At 31.7% G+C, this 16,850-nt stretch overlaps 1 protein-coding gene across 1 annotated transcript; it reads right to left on the bottom strand.

Moving 5' to 3' along the window:
• Window positions 1–325: 325 nt before the first annotated feature.
• Window positions 326–16,465, bottom strand: LOC105331444 (uncharacterized). The gene is made up of 4 exons (XM_034458836.2): window positions 16,161–16,465; window positions 11,294–12,295; window positions 4,082–4,222; window positions 326–1,845 (listed from the first exon to the last, which is right to left on the bottom strand). The coding sequence occupies exons 1-4, from the start codon at window positions 16,284–16,286 to the stop codon at window positions 841–843; spliced, it is 2,274 nt and encodes a 757-aa protein (XP_034314727.2). The 5' UTR covers window positions 16,287–16,465; the 3' UTR covers window positions 326–840.
• Window positions 16,466–16,850: the final 385 nt, after the last annotated feature.

The raw sequence follows: 16,850 nt of genomic DNA, 5'->3' as shown, positions 1-16,850 counted from the left end.
CAGGAAACACAACACAGACACAGAAAAATAGAAACGGAAAATTAAAAAAAAATGCGTTTACAATGCCGCAACTTTGACGTCCTTCTCAGAGCATTTTGACAACATTCAATTATACTTTTTTACACGTGTTTCTTTAGAACCATTGAAAAATGTATTGTAATAATTAAATCAAATATTTGAATAGGTTAAACATTTAGTTAAAATCTCAAAACTGTTTATTTGATGAAAGTTGGCAATGGTAACCAAACTTATCAAAGCGGCATTGACATAATGAAAGAAACTGTCATTATCGACAGTAACCTTAAAAAAATAATAAAAAAAATTGTACTTTATAAATTTTATATTTATATATGTAAGCAAAAACATTATGAGGTTTTAAAAAATAAGCAAATACAAACAAGCATTTTGAGAACATTGCATAAACATTTCAACACATGTTTCGTACCAGCACCCGATATTTTAAACATGCAATTGTCGTTTTTATAATTATGTGTTAGATGTATGTAGGTTTCGAGAATTTTTACTTAAAGATTTTTTATAGGACGAAACCGATTAGTACAAGAACCCAATCGCTTAAAATTAATTTTACTATTTCGATCAAATTTTAATAAAATTTATACTTGATCTGTAGTTTCTTACTATAAAGCTACACAGAAAGTTTCAAATCAATTTACTATATAATAACGAAATAAAACGTCTGGAAAACGAAGTTTGACAAAATGATTGACAGTCAGAAAGACAACAATAAGTCTATAGTCCTCTCACTTTCACCTGTATGAGACTAATAACACTTTAAAATAAGTCTTTTTATATATGCTCTTGCATCAACAAAAGAAACATTTAGAAGCACTTTCTGTGTACAATCGATGGACCGGATTCGTCGTACTCCTGCTTGCTGATCCACATCTGCTGAAAAGTGGAGAGAGAAGCAAGGATGGAACCACCGATCCAGACGGAGTATTTTCTCTCAGGTGGGGCAATGATCTTGATTTTCATTGTTGGGGGAGCTAAAGATGTAATTTCCTTCTGCATACGGTCAGCAATACCGGGAAACATGGTTGAACCACCAGACAATACCGTGTTAGCGTACAAGTCTTTACGGATATCAACATCACATTTCATGATACTGTTGTATGTGGTTTCATGGAGACCAGAAGATTCCATTCCAAGAAAGGATGGCTGGAACATGGCCTCTGGACACCTAAATCGCTCGTTGCCAATGGTGATGACCTGACCGTCGGGTAGTTCATAGCTCTTCTCTAGAGATGAGGATGAAGCAGCTGTCTGCATTTCAGATTCAAAGTCTAGAGCAACGTAGCACAGTTTCTCCTTGATGTCTCTGACGATTTCTCTCTCGGCTGTGGTGGTGAAAGAGTAACCACGTTCTGTAAGGATTTTCATGAGGTAATCGGTCAGATCACGTCCAGCGAGATCCAATCTCACGATGGCGTGGGGAAGGGCGTAACCTTCATAGATGGGGACAGTGTGGGAAACACCATCTCCGGAGTCGAGTACAATACCAGTAGTACGACCGGAAGCGTACAGAGACAGCACGGCCTGGATGGCGACGTACATGGCGGGAGAGTTAAAGGTCTCAAACATGATCTGTGTCATCTTTTCTCTGTTGGCTTTTGGGTTGAGCGGTGCCTCAGTAAGGAGGACAGGGTGTTCTTCTGGGGCCACACGGAGTTCATTGTAGAAGGTGTGATGCCAGATTTTCTCCATGTCATCCCAGTTGGTGACGATGCCGTGTTCAATGGGGTACTTGAGGGTAAGGATACCTCTCTTGCTCTGGGCTTCGTCTCCAACATAGCTGTCCTTCTGTCCCATACCAACCATCACACCCTAAACAGAGGTAATAAAACAGATTACAGAGCTCATGAAGACGTTTAAAAGATCTCTATTATCATGATATATGAAAATGATAATGATCAATGTCAGGATAAGTTACAACAAAAGCGTGTCATGGTCTCGTAAACATTTTGATTAATCTAGATCTAATACGATTTTTTAAATACAAATCAGTAAATAAAATCATGGTATATGATTTTAATACAATATTGTACTATATGAATAAATACCATATCAATAAAATACCTGTAAATCTTGTTTTAATAGTTTGCAATAAAAACGTGTATTGTATTATGTACGATATGATACGATATTGTATCACACTCTCATACGGTGCAATTAAATATCATTAGATATGGAAAATATAAATCATGTATATATTATTTAATACAATAAGATATTCAATCATGATTTAATACAAAAGCCTATTATACCATACATAATGTCATAATATATCACAATATTGTTTCATCTCATACAATTCAATGTTGAATCTTATGATATGATATCGTATCATATGATGAATTAAATATCTATATATGACACAATACAATATCGTATCATGATACCGTATGATAGTATACAATTATATATTATTATGATAGTGTATGATATTATACACTCCGACATTGTATTATATGATACAATATAATTTTGTATCGAATGACATCATGCAATATTGTATTATTTCATACGCTATAAATTATATGATGTGATTTGATATTATATATATATTTGATATTATATATATATATCCAAAGTCTCTTTTTCAAAGAATAATAAAAAAAACTTTAAAACACTGTTTCAAAATATTTCGACCGTGTCGAAATATTTTGAAAGTGTTTTAAAGTTTATATATATATATATATATATATATATATATATATATATATATATATATATATATATATATATATATATATATATATATATATAAGGAATAAGGAATCATTCTTTGAGTATTATGAGGTGATAATTTTGGTCGGGGCGTGATCAAATCCTATAAAGCCCGAAGGGCGTTATGATAGATTTGATCACGCCCCGACCGAAATTATCACCTCATAATATTCAAAGAATGATTCCTTATTACTTATATTTATATAAATTTAAGCCATCGTACAATCAAATCTTTAACTATAAATAAGCAAACCCCGCTGGCGCCTCAATTTGGCGTCATTTGTATTATGGGTTATATAGACAAAATCGATACGTAGTGTTATCACAGACAAAGCCACTGGATGACGTAAATATATATATATATATATATATATATATATATATATATATATATATATATATATATATATATATATATATATATATATATATATATATGATACTATTTTTACATCATCATATATTATGATACAAGCTATATAATATGGAATTGTATAGTATCATATCATGAAGGTATTATATTATGTCATATAACTCAATTTTGTTTCATATGATATATTGTTTTATATTATATTATTAGTCACTTGGTTTGTAGTTTACCTAATATGGTTTATACATGGTCAAGTTAATTCCATATGGAATTTACTGACCATCTATAAATTTCATGCTTCAGTATCTGAAATTTATGGATCAGATTCAGTATCAAAGTTTATCAAGCCAAAAGTATGCCTAGATATACCATCGATGCAAGTTTTTAGATACAGGAAGGGCTTCAAACCCTTTAATTAACTATGTCCAAACACCGACGCTGACCCGACGCAAAGAGTAAACCATAAGCTCAACCTGGCTTCATCTCAGTGAGCTAAAAATAACGAATTTACCTTCATTGCTTAAAACATTAACCATGAAATAATCATTAGAACTGAAAACTTAAATTCCGTAAGGAAAGATTCGTCATGAAACGATATAGAATATTTTGTCAGATAGAAAGAAGAGGAAAAAATCCTTCTCACAATGTTTTCAATTTAAGGGCAATTTAATCTTCAGGCTCAATTAAATCCTAAACGTTTGACGTGTGCTTTTTTCTCTCATAAATTCATTAATAGAGTTTGTTTACTTTGTTTTACTCTGATATAAATTTCGCCAATTGATTCAATATTTTATATATCGAAATGTGAATTAGATGGCACGCCCACCTTTTTGAAGTCAATCCTTGTTCAAGTAGTTATCTTCGACATTATTGAGCGTCCATTGTCTAGTTTTAGACAATATTAATAATAAGTAACTTTTACTAACTTATGAAGCGTTTTTGGAAGTTTTACATTAATACTACCTGGTGTCTTGGGCGTCCGACAATGGAGGGAAACACAGCTCTAGGAGCATCGTCCCCGGCAAAACCAGCCTTGCACATTCCGGATCCATTGTCAATAACTAAAGCTGCAACATCTTCCTCACCCATTTCGATCTTTTTTTTTTAAATCAAACGTTCAGCAAAGTAAAATTCTACCTTGAATACTGATATCAGGTTTTGCAATTCCTTAAATATAACCGGGAAAATAACAACAAGTCAACCGCGAAAGATTGCCATATATGGCTATCATTTAAGAATCTGAAGTGTTGAACGTGGATACAATCTAAAAATAAGATCCCCTTGACATTTTCCCCCATTCTGTATAAACTATTTAACGATTACATGTACTATGTTGCATTATTATATGTCAGAAAGGAGTACGTAGGTAACATCGTAACAACAATTCATAGAAGGCAGAAAATGCATGCGCTTGCTTGATGATAAATAATATACCTATATTTAGATATCTAAAGCAATAAACACCTGTTATGAAAAGCTTGGATGATATTTATATTTGTGTCCTTCATGTTTTATTCATGCAATTGATTTAATCGACGTCGCATTGAAAATATTTAATGACTCACTAGTTCTGAACATGTATTTTTATATAAACCTTCGCCATAAAGTGGGTTAAAAGACATGCTATTTATTGTTGAGAATTAACTCTCACATCAACAATAACAAAATAAAATATTTATGATAGATTTTATATTTATTCAGAACAAGAGTCGTATTCTAATCCATTTGAATCTACTATATCACTCCGTCAGATTTTATGCCTGGCTGAGATATTCGCAGCGGTCGGCTGTATAATTTGATCTGTACGTGTTCTTTATTAAATTCTCTCATTACAAGGTTAATCGTGAAGATTCTTTAATGGGATTATGAGTTAATCATTAACAACCTTTATCTTTCCGTATTATATATCAATCCTATCGTATCGTGTGTGCATACTGTTCGAATTCTATGTGCGTCTATCCTATCTTATTGTGTGTAAATCCTATTCCATCGTTGATACAAAAAAAATGATAAGTTGCTAGTATTGTATTTCACAGTACACATTACAGTATTTAATCTGTTTAAGAGTAAAATGTATATTTTGGTTTCTGAGTCAAATAATTCCATTGTCATATTAAAGATATTCTGCACTGGACATTTTTTACTTTACTTATTTTATAAAAGTTAAATAGAAAGGTAATCAAGAGTAACTCATGACACTGCAAAAGTTGTAATAATTCTCATAACATTTGTGATATAGCCCTAACTTTTGGTTGCCGTCTCACCTAGTCCAAAACATGTGTATCAGGGATAATACACTACTAGGTATACAATTATGACATTTTTAAGTATTACGTATCAGTGGAGTTGAAATGTTGTAAATTAATGGCACCTTGTACGTGCTTGTAAAAATAGTCTAATTTGTCTATAGTTATTGTCTAAAGAGAACCATTTGTTTTTATCCATATACTAGTATTCTAATTTTCATTATAGTTGCAGAGAATCATAAATTGTTAGAATATATACGTGAATAAATCAAATACAAGGGTAAATATAGTTAGTTTATGGTTCAATATTTAAGGATACCCGCTTATTAATTACCTTATTTAAAAATTCTTCAAATTACGAGTTTCTTAATCAGCATTTGAGCATAAAAATGTGTTAAATGGCGTTAATGAAACCGCATTCACTAAGAATTTGGATGAATATTTTCTTTATAGCTAAACAGCTGCTTTTAAGGGTGTTTCATTATTTCTCAAACAATGTATGTAAATGTTGTAAGATATTAAATTTATTTTATTTTTCAATGACATTGTTGAAACTCATTGATTTCTATGACTTAATAAAAGAGAAAAATGTGGCATCTGTCGATAGATATATGTACTTGAAGCTGTACAAGCTATTCTTTCCTTGCATTATAATGGCGGCAAAACACCTAACTTGATTATATAAAAAAGTTACCCATATGTTGTAAAGTACAATTTTTAGTATGACTGTATGAAAAAGATATTCGAATAATCAAATTTATTTTTTCCTATCAGGAAAGTAATGACTCCTTTTGAATATCAATCCCTGGTTGCTATATTGTTTCAATCAAATATAGAATTCTCAATTATTTTGTTAAGAGGAAAATGTAAGTTTTAGCAAATAAAGAATAATTTAATCCTATGTAAGAAAAAAAGAAACGAAACGATGTGTGTGAGCAATGACGTTTTTCCTCTGAAAGCTATTTATAGTTCATGCGGAGTAATCCTACATGAAAGAGGCAATAGAAAGTTTAAGATGGCTGACACACGTATTGTTCTAAATAATATTATATTTCAAACCAACATCTGATCACCTTATTCTTCATAATGAAAGATTTGTTATATAGATTCTTAAACAACTGATAACAATAAACTGAGATATTGCAGATGTAATATTATGATCGAGATTTATGAATTATTATATTAATAAATCTAATTACACTATTGGTATTGATTAGTTTAGAAATAATATATTTTTGCAATACATGTAGCTCTATATTAAATCACCCATGTTGGTTTACCAGGCCTAAGTTAATAAAGGCCCTTAGGATATATGGTCCTTAAATGGTCAATTAAAAAGTGTGTTTTTATTAAGGGAATCTATTGGTTTTTTAAGTTTGTATAGTTGGGTTTTATTAGTCAGTGGATTTCCCTCTAGAAGTTATTTGTGTTTTAGGATATTCTTGATATTAAAGCCAAGGTGACAAGACTTGTGTAAGACTTAGAAAGACCTTTGATACATTATTGTTTGACTTTACTTCATCTTATATAGGTAAGCTTACATTACTTATTTCTAACCATAACAGAAATGCTAATATTTAATTAATGGTACATATCCTGTAATTTAGCAAATTTAATTATCCTTTTGCCTTTTATTAATAACAGTGATTTTTGAGTAAAAGAATATTCATCAAAGTATATTGAGCTTCAAGAACTAGAAGTAATGTTAGTGAAAACCTTATTTAAAAAGTAATCTGTATTTTAGCATTACCTATGGGAATATATATGAATTGTAGTATGTCTGTCTCTGCTGTGTCAGCTAAAAGCTAAGCGCACACTCACAGGGCATGGGACTGTCCATTCCCATATTAATGGTATGGAATGTTTTATCTACATATCGTATAAAGCTCATATACAGATGTAAAGCATTTTATATTCTGTATGGATAAAACGTGTAAATACAAGTAAAAATACATATAAGAGTTTTTTCCCTTTAATAAGAGTAAAACATTACTGTGTCCATAATGTTTTTATACATATCACTTACTATTGTTATCATTTCATATCAGGGCATTTATTGTGATCTATTCATTATATCTGTAATCGCAACATTAAATAAAAGGGATATCCGGAACCTTACACAGTGTTCGATATATGTAGAACCAGCACTGTTTCAGCAGACATGCACATTGAGGTAGGTTATTCACTTACTTTATAAATATTGATGAAAATACATCTAATTCTTAGTTACAAAAACACTAAATACTAAGGAATAATTTAATGTATAATATTTTGTGTGAAGCTTCGTTTCATTCGATCCAACATTTTTCCTCAATTCAAGCAATCTTATTTCATAGTAAACGTTTGATATTTAAGTTTAAAACAATATCTACTCAGTATTTAGTGTCTTACATTTTCACATATGTAAAATGTAATTACATTTTAAATTAATCTTTGAATTAAGCAGCATTAATATCAACAGTGTTTTTATTGAGTAGAATTGAACACTATAGCTAAATAAAACAATTTGATGTTTATATTTTTGTTTGAAATTCCGCGAATACTATAGTAATCTAAGGTAAAAAATGTATTATTTGTTTTAAATAACATAGATATTTCAATGCCATGGAATTCCCGAGGCAAATAAGCACCTATGTCGAAAACAAATATCTGTATTTATTCATATAGTCTCATTTTCCGTTTAAGGAAGGAGTCTTTTCTGGTTTTCGACTTGTCAAACGTAAATTTGATTAATTGTTCGTTTAATCAAGATGAAAGGAAATTAAAATAGTATATTTTTCTTTCTTTTTTACTATCATACAACTTGGCATAGAAAAATGTAATCAATGTTTAGAATGGAACAAGGACTATATTTTTGGCGTAGGAAAATATCACATGTTGCGCAATTCAGAATTGCTGCAGATTATATATATATAATGAGTCTGTTTTATCATTTTAAAAACAATAACAATAATGTTGGATTTTTTTTTACTAATGTGAACTAATAATATGATACTTGGGTTTCAGAATATGATTTTAAAATATGATTTGCCTATCAAATAACATTTTTATAAGCTTTTTAAAGCGCCCATTCTATACATTGATTTTTGTGAAAAAATCACCAAAATCAGTTTTTCTCTCTTATGAAACGGTCAATATATTAGCTTTTCTGTCAATTTATATCTTTATATAAAGTCTTCATAATACATAAAAATTAGAAATATTCTATTATTGGAAGCATAAAAAAATAATCAAAATTTCTTCAAAATTTAAGAAAATTAGAGGAAATGCGGGCTAAGCAATATCAATTTTAGTATAAATATTTATTCCAATTTAGTAGTATAAGCTGATAGACACTCTCATGGTCTATGATTTCATTGAAGATTTGAATCTTCAAATCTTAAACAAATGTCTACAGAACTATAAAGAGCTACACTTATTTTTATCACTCTTTACGTTGAGGAAAAAGGTAGTGACCTTGACCTGACCTTTATCGAAAACAAAAAGGTCAAATTTAATTAAACTGATAGAATCATTAAGTAATATGATCCGTTTGACTGTGTCAAAATTTCATGCATTTCTTATTATAAGAAGTATGTTTGATAATAAAAAGACTCCTTCCTTAAGTCAAGATCTGGTAAAGAAAAAAGGCCTACAAATTAATAGATTTAAGAAATTAATTCTTTAAATGATGATTTATAATTCTAGCTGTGTTTTATTAGAGGCAAAATATTTTAGCTTATTTTTTAAGTATAAAAAAAACACGATAAAAGATTGTCTTTTTTTAATTTTCAATTTAATATGAAGAAAATCAATTTCAGCTATAAAAGATTGAAGTTTTTTCAATGTCTGACGAATAAAACATCAATAATGCCTACAATGCCTACAATGACATTGGATATGGACTTAGTCTCTTTTATTTAAGTTTATATTTATTCAAATATGCGTTTATGCATCGTTTCTTTAATTATCTCAAACGCACTGTTTAGAACTTTTTCAATTTCCAAATTTACAATGCTTCAGTGATGTATTTTTGATGATCTGCCAAACTGTCACAGTATGAGCAAGGTACAGAGCTTTCAAGTCTTTGTAATGTGATCAAGGCTCGTGCTATGTGTTCGTTTACATTGTGAAATATACTGGTAAAATTTCTTTTTCAAGCTATTTTTTTTTCTGTCTGTTCATGCTAGTCTTAACCTGGAATTTTCATTCAACGTTCAAAGTGATAACAAAAATATGATATGAGCTTTGTTTACAAAACAAAGATTTGTAAGCTCTGTATCTTGCGTGTAGCTCGACGATTGACACACAAATTTTAGTTGACTATTAGAAATGCCTTATTGAGCATTGTAAACATTAAAAACAAAGCGAAAAATCAATTTTGACCAAAATCTTGACCATGCCTCTTTAAAAGCCATTATGTACGGGGAAAATATATCAAATGAATAATAAAAAGCCATAATGGATATATCTACTTCTTTTTTTAAAAAACTTAAAAACTTTGCACTGTGTTCTGCGATTTAGTTATAACATCCTCATAACGACTGTAATTCTTAAGTTGCTCTTACTGGTACGCATGTATAGGGATATCATACTCTAAAATGCCAGAAAATGTTTTTTCTTTATAAAAGAATACTTTATAACCTTAACAAACTCATATGAAAAAAAAGTATCTTTAAATATTTTGATCTATTTCTGTTAAAAGAGTTATACTGAATTCGAAAGCGTATTGGTGCCCCATTCACACTTTTTTCTGTTTTACTTTATACCTAATCTTTAAAATCTACACTTGAATGTGTAAAATTTACACTTCAATCTGCAAATTTTACACAATGAACCATAATAAACTACACTTGAATCAATAAAGTAACACAATAATCAGTTGGTGTTACACTTTAATGTGCAATCTTTATACGTTCAGACTCTATTACAGTATATAAGAATTAAAATGATATTTGATTCGACTTCAAAATTACGTGATTAAGTAAAGGAAATTGCCCTTAAGAAAGTCAAATTAAATTTACCAACTATACATCAAAGAGAAATGGTACAGATAGAAGTATTAATTTTACATATTAAAATGTGAATTTTACAAACCAACGTGTAAATTTTTTCAATTTAATTGCTATTTTTATAGAAAAAGGATAAAATTTACATTTGTACATTTTTCATATTAATGTGTACATTTTACAGAAATGGGTGTGGAAAGTAAATCAAACAAATGAAAAGCCTCAGTGTGCCACTAATACGATTCCGTACTACATTACTCATCTCAAAAATTTCTCAAAAAGATACTTTTATAGAAATTTAAATACTGAAAAATTTACCAAATCACAATTTATCTTTATATATATATTTGAACTTATCATAAAAAGACAACGTTAAATATCAAAAACCTTTTGCAATTGCCTACATTTCTTTAATAACCATTTAAAAAATGTAATGTAAGTATCTTTTGTCATGTAAACAATCAAAAACTTTTGTTAACCATGTAGTAGAGTTTGCAATGGCAACCAAATTAATCAAAGCAGCATTTACATAATGAAAGAGATTGTTGTTAACGACAATAACATAAAACGCAGTCAAATAATTCATAATTTATAAACGTTATTTACGGTTGTAGGCAATAGCATCACTGCATTACTGGCAAAAAAATATACATTCATTACATATTAAGCAAAACATGTTCCTACCAACAGTCCTCTTATTGATTCTCACACTTGATTTTTAGTTATGAAGCTAGACAGACAGTTTCAGATCAATAAAATAAACCATAACGAAACAATAACGTTTGGAAAACGTAAGTGAGACAGATTGACTGACAGTCATACAGAGAGCAAACAAGACTACAATTTTCCCCGGTTCTACTTGCATGAGACTAATGTCGCTTTAAAATAAGACTTTTACATATGATTAAAATTAAAGCTCTTGCATCAAATGAAAACAATTAGAAGCACTTTCTGTGGACAATGGATGGGCCAGATTCGTCGTATTCCTGTTTGCTGATCCACATCTGTTGGAAGGTGGAGAGAGAAGCAAGGATAGAACCACCGATCCAGACGGAGTATTTTCTCTCGGGTGGGGCAATAATCTTGATCTTCATTGTGCTAGGAGCTAAAGCTGTAATTTCCTTCTGCATACGGTCAGCAATACCGGGAAACATGGTGGAACCACCAGATAATACGGTGTTAGCGTACAAGTCTTTACGGATATCAACATCACATTTCATGATACTGTTGAATGTGGTTTCATGGAGACCAGATGATTCCATTCCAAGAAAGGATGGCTGGAACATGGCCTCTGGACACCTGAATCGCTCGTTGCCAATGGTGATGACCTGACCGTCGGGTAGTTCATAGCTTTTCTCAAGAGATGAGGATGAAGCAGCAGTTGTCATCTCTTGTTCAAAGTCTAGAGCAACGTAGCACAGTTTCTCCTTAACGTCTCTAACGATTTCTCTCTCGGCTGTGGTGGTAAAAGAGTAACCACGTTCCGTAAGGATTTTCATGAGGTAATCGGTCAGATCACGTCCGGCAAGATCCAATCTTAAGATGGCGTGGGGAAGGGCGTAACCTTCATAGATGGGGACAGTGTGGGAAACACCATCTCCGGAGTCGAGTACGATACCGGTTGTACGACCGGAAGCGTACAGGGACAGTACGGCCTGGATGGCGACGTACATGGCGGGAGAGTTGAAGGTCTCGAACATGATCTGTGTCATCTTTTCTCTGTTGGCTTTTGGGTTGAGCGGTGCCTCAGTCAGGAGGACGGGATGTTCCTCTGGGGCCACACGGAGTTCATTGTAGAAGGTGTGATGCCAGATTTTCTCCATGTCATCCCAGTTAGTAACGATGCCGTGTTCAATGGGGTACTTGAGGGTGAGAATACCTCTCTTGCTCTGGGCCTCGTCTCCTACATAGCTGTCCTTCTGTCCCATACCAACCATCACACCCTGAAACACAGGTAATCAAAGGTTAAGTAGCTCAGGGAGAAAGACATCACCTTTAAGAGACCTCTGTTATCATACTAATGTATGAAAATAACAGTTTAAACTTTTTGTTTAAATGTAAATATCGTATAATATGTTTTAAGGTGCGACCGTTTGGGCAAGCGCAGCATAATTTAATTGTAAATACACACTGGTACATAATAAAAAATCAAGGCTTGGTTTACCAGGTTGATGCCCCATTATGTATAAAAATGAAATATTTTATGCTCCAGTATACATTCATAAGCATTTGGGTTTTACTGTATGGCGGTTTGCAGTGCAAAGCCAGTAACAGCAATCACAAAATCAGATTGATAAAAACGTTCACAGTTGGATCCGCCCATCTATTTAATCATTTTCGATAAAGATCGCGTGCTCAGTCAAGACATTGTGATGTTACGTTAGTATAGATAAGACATCGCTTGACAATTTCCGTTAAAGTAACAATGCTCCGAACGATCTGCTAAGAAAAAGGTGTAATACAAGAAGTTACAAACCATTATTTGAATTAAAAAAATGTTTTATTTATCTTTAAAATGCATAACATTTTACCTGTTTCGCAAAAATATGACATCGGAGGCCATTTGCAATTTATGCGGAGTCGAGGTGCGATTCTGACGACAGAATTTTTAGCAGTAGTTCAAATTTTCTCTTCGTTAGAGCTCGCAGTATTTGCCAGCGCTTCGCGCCCGCGAGCTGCACTTGCTGCTATCATATTGATGCAATGTTGTACCATATGAAGCAATAACATATTGTGTGATATAGTGTTGTTCGAATAAATCAAAATAAAATTGTATTATGTGATAAAACCCATAATGTATGATCAAATGATACGATATTGTATCACATTTTCATAATATACGGTACAATATTGTATCATTAGATATGGAAAATATTCTATTACATGATATTATACAATAATGGACTTATTGTAGGTCGATGTGTGGTTATTCATGTTTGGACCCATGTAAAGTGATATCAACCGAGGACACAGAAAGTGATATCGACCGAGGACACAGAAAGTGATATCGACCGAGGACACAGAAAGTGATATCGACCGAGGACACAGAAAGTGATATCAACCGAGGACACAGAAAGTGATATCAACCGAGGACACAGAAAGTGATATCGACCGAGGACACAGAAAGTGATATCGACCGAGGACACAGAAAGTGATATCGACCGAGGACACAGAAAGTGATATCGACCGAACTTGCAAATTTTAAAGGAAGAGTTCACAAAGGACTGGTGAAATAAATATATCTGAAAATCTGAACACATAAATCGTCGCTTACAGATTATGACAAAAACCCGGACTTTCTTGTTTATTGTTGGACTTCCTTGTTAATTGCCCGCTAGGCTCTTCGCTTATTTATGATACCCGACATATCATATAGAACTATAAACTACAAAATACGTAAACAATATAACCACCACTATCGTGTCTTAACCAATCTGGTCTATAATAAGGAACTTGTTTCAACAAATGTTTTACAGTGCACTGCAATACTTTTAGTTATGAGATAAAATAATAAACATGATATTGTTCTTTGAATTGATAAAATAGCATCAAATTACCTCATCATAGCTATTATATTATAACTTTAAATAACAGTATCTGAGTGCATTACAATTGGAAGGGGGGGGCTTAAAAGATGAGCTTAAGGAGGCTGGGGGGTCAAAAAAAAATCTCCAAAATTCACCAAATTTGCAGAAATGTTTTATATAATCTTAATTTACATTTTGATGTGAAAGACCACATCACAAACATCGTTAATTTTATCATTTATTGCATCTGAAAAAATTGCACATTATGTAAAAAAAAAGGATTATGAAAAATATATGAAATATTAATAAAGGCAAAAAACATACCAATAACTTCACAAAAAAGTAACATGATAACAAAAACTTAACATTATTTGTTATAAAGAAAAATATCACAATTTTACCAAAAATAAATGTGTCACCCAAATGCAAATATGCAAAGAAAAAAAAGTAGCCACAAGATTATTTTCAAATTTTAACATGATAATAATCAATACATATGTAATGAAGATTGAGCATTAAAAATGATTTTCAATAGTGAAATTTTAACAAGAAAAGGGAAAGAAAGAAAATATTTGAACAAAATATTTGGAGTTTTACAAGTGACCTCCCTTTGAAAAGTTAAATAGGTGCTAAAAAAGCTAAAATGATTTTTTGGCATCTTGTTTCCTTTGGTTACCATCAATTGACTCTTAAATAATGCTTCAATACCATCATATCCATGTTTTCAAAAGAAAATTTCAGTACAATTTAAGAGTTATAGAACCTTACAGTGAAAATCTAATTTGTGTAGAGATAAAAACGCTTTAATATGGCAGCCACTCCCCAGCCTCGTTAACATTACACCATTGATCATACGTCAATTCAATGAATAAAGTTACAAAACGCACATAAGGCGGAATGGACCATAAAGATTACGTTTTGGTGGATTTCTTCATTTATGGTCAATTAATTATTCAACAAATCTGGTTCAAAATAGAAATACATAGATACTGTTTTATCAGCGCCTTTACGATGAAACAAAAGAATATATATATTTTGATGTGTTTTAGGTCTTATAACTAATAGCTATCACCATTTTTTTCCTTTGATAAATTAAAGATCTTATTTTTTTTCGTCTTAGATATCCGCTCACTGATAAGAAAAATAATGATTACATAATTTGACTTGAATTTTGCTTTACCTTAAATATAAAACTAAATGAACTGAGGGAAATATTGCTAGTCCCAAGCCAATCGGAAGCTGATTCAATGAATAAATATATGATGAAGAGGAAAACTACATGTACAGTCATACGGGGTACTCTGTGTCTCTTTTTACAACTTGGTTGCAAAATATGTAAAAAGCATGTTTATAATTGGTTGTTTGGTATCAACAGAAAGAATATCATGAAAGGAAAGTTAGAGATCTTACAGTTTCTTGTACCATGTATAACGAACCATCCATTAAGGCTTGCATAAGCATTGCCTGCTGCCTAATTCATTTATGTAGATGTATATTTGCATAATAAAATATGTTCAAATCAAAAAATCAAAGTTTTGAGAAGATGGGACCAAGAAAAATATAGATATTGGAATCAAAAGCCACTTGCTACAGGATCTGAAATTAATGGTTCAGATTCAGTGCCCAAGTTTATTAGGTCAGGTCCATAAGTATACCCCGATTATGATATCCGTTCAAGTTTGATGAATCTTCGACAAGTGATAGCAATGATACAGGAACTGTTCAAAAAGCTTTAAATAACTAGGTCCAAACACTGACGCTGACCCGACGCTAAACCTTTGGATGAAGCATGGGCTCATCTTAATTCATCTCGGTGAGCTAACATTATTATGTGACGAATTAACCATCAATGCTAAAAACTTTAACCATGTAATATTCATTATAACTGAAAAATTAAATTTTGTACCGCAAAGAATCGTCATGAAAATGATAAAGGAGATTTTTTTCAAGTGAAAGAAAAATGAAATAAAGCCATCTCTCCATGTTTTCATTTGAAGCCAATTTAATCTTCAGGCTAAATTGATTTTGATACGATTGACGCGTGCTTCTTTCTATGATGAATCCATGAATAAAATTCATAATTTACTTTGAGCTACCTTTCGCCAATCGGTTTCAAATTTACTACACCAAAATGTGAATTAGATGGCACGCCCAACATTTCATTTGTCATTTCTTTTTTAGTAGTTATCTTGATCATTATAGAACAACTTTTGTCTAGTTTTAGGCAATACTAATGATAAGTAACTAGTGAATCTTTATTTTAAAGTTTGACTATTACTACCTGATGTCTGGGGCGTCCGACAATGGAGGGGAACACAGCTCTGGGAGCATCGTCTCCGGCAAATCCGGCCTTGCACATTCCGGATCCATTATCAATAACTAAAGCTGCAACATCTTCCTCACCCATTTCTCCGGTTTTTTGAATGATGTCAAGTCTTCGGCAAAGTTGAAAAGTTAACAGAAGTAGTTTTTGCAATTCCTTAAATGTTACCGGGAAAATAACAACAAGTCAACCGAGACAGATTGCCTTATATGGCCATCTTTTAAGAATCTGGGGTATCCTGTTGCCCGCGCAGGAAATTGTTGAACGTGGATACCTTCTAACAAAAAAATAAGATGACCTTGACATTTTTTCACCATTCTGTAAATATTATTAAACGATTACATGTACTATGTGGCACTAACATATATCACAACAAAGTACTAAGTTTACAGTGTTTTTACAATACAAAGAAGGCCGATGATGCATTTTGTTGCACACTTTGTTAGAAATTATAAACCTATATTTAGTATTTAGATATTTTAAGCAATAAAACCTGTTCTGAAAAGCTTGCATGATATCAATAATTGTGCAGCTGTCGTGTCCTTCGTGTTTTTAATTATACAATGCATATAATTGACGTTGCATCGAAATAATGACACCATACATGACTAACTCTTTACAATACAGCGCGCATTAGAGGGACGGTGC

The sequence above is a fragment of the Magallana gigas genome, chromosome 7 (genome assembly GCF_963853765.1).
Source record: "Magallana gigas chromosome 7, xbMagGiga1.1, whole genome shotgun sequence".
NCBI lineage: Eukaryota > Metazoa > Mollusca > Bivalvia > Ostreida > Ostreidae > Magallana > Magallana gigas.
Note: the sequence above shows the minus strand (reverse complement) of the source record. Positions and strands in the feature narration are given on the sequence as shown.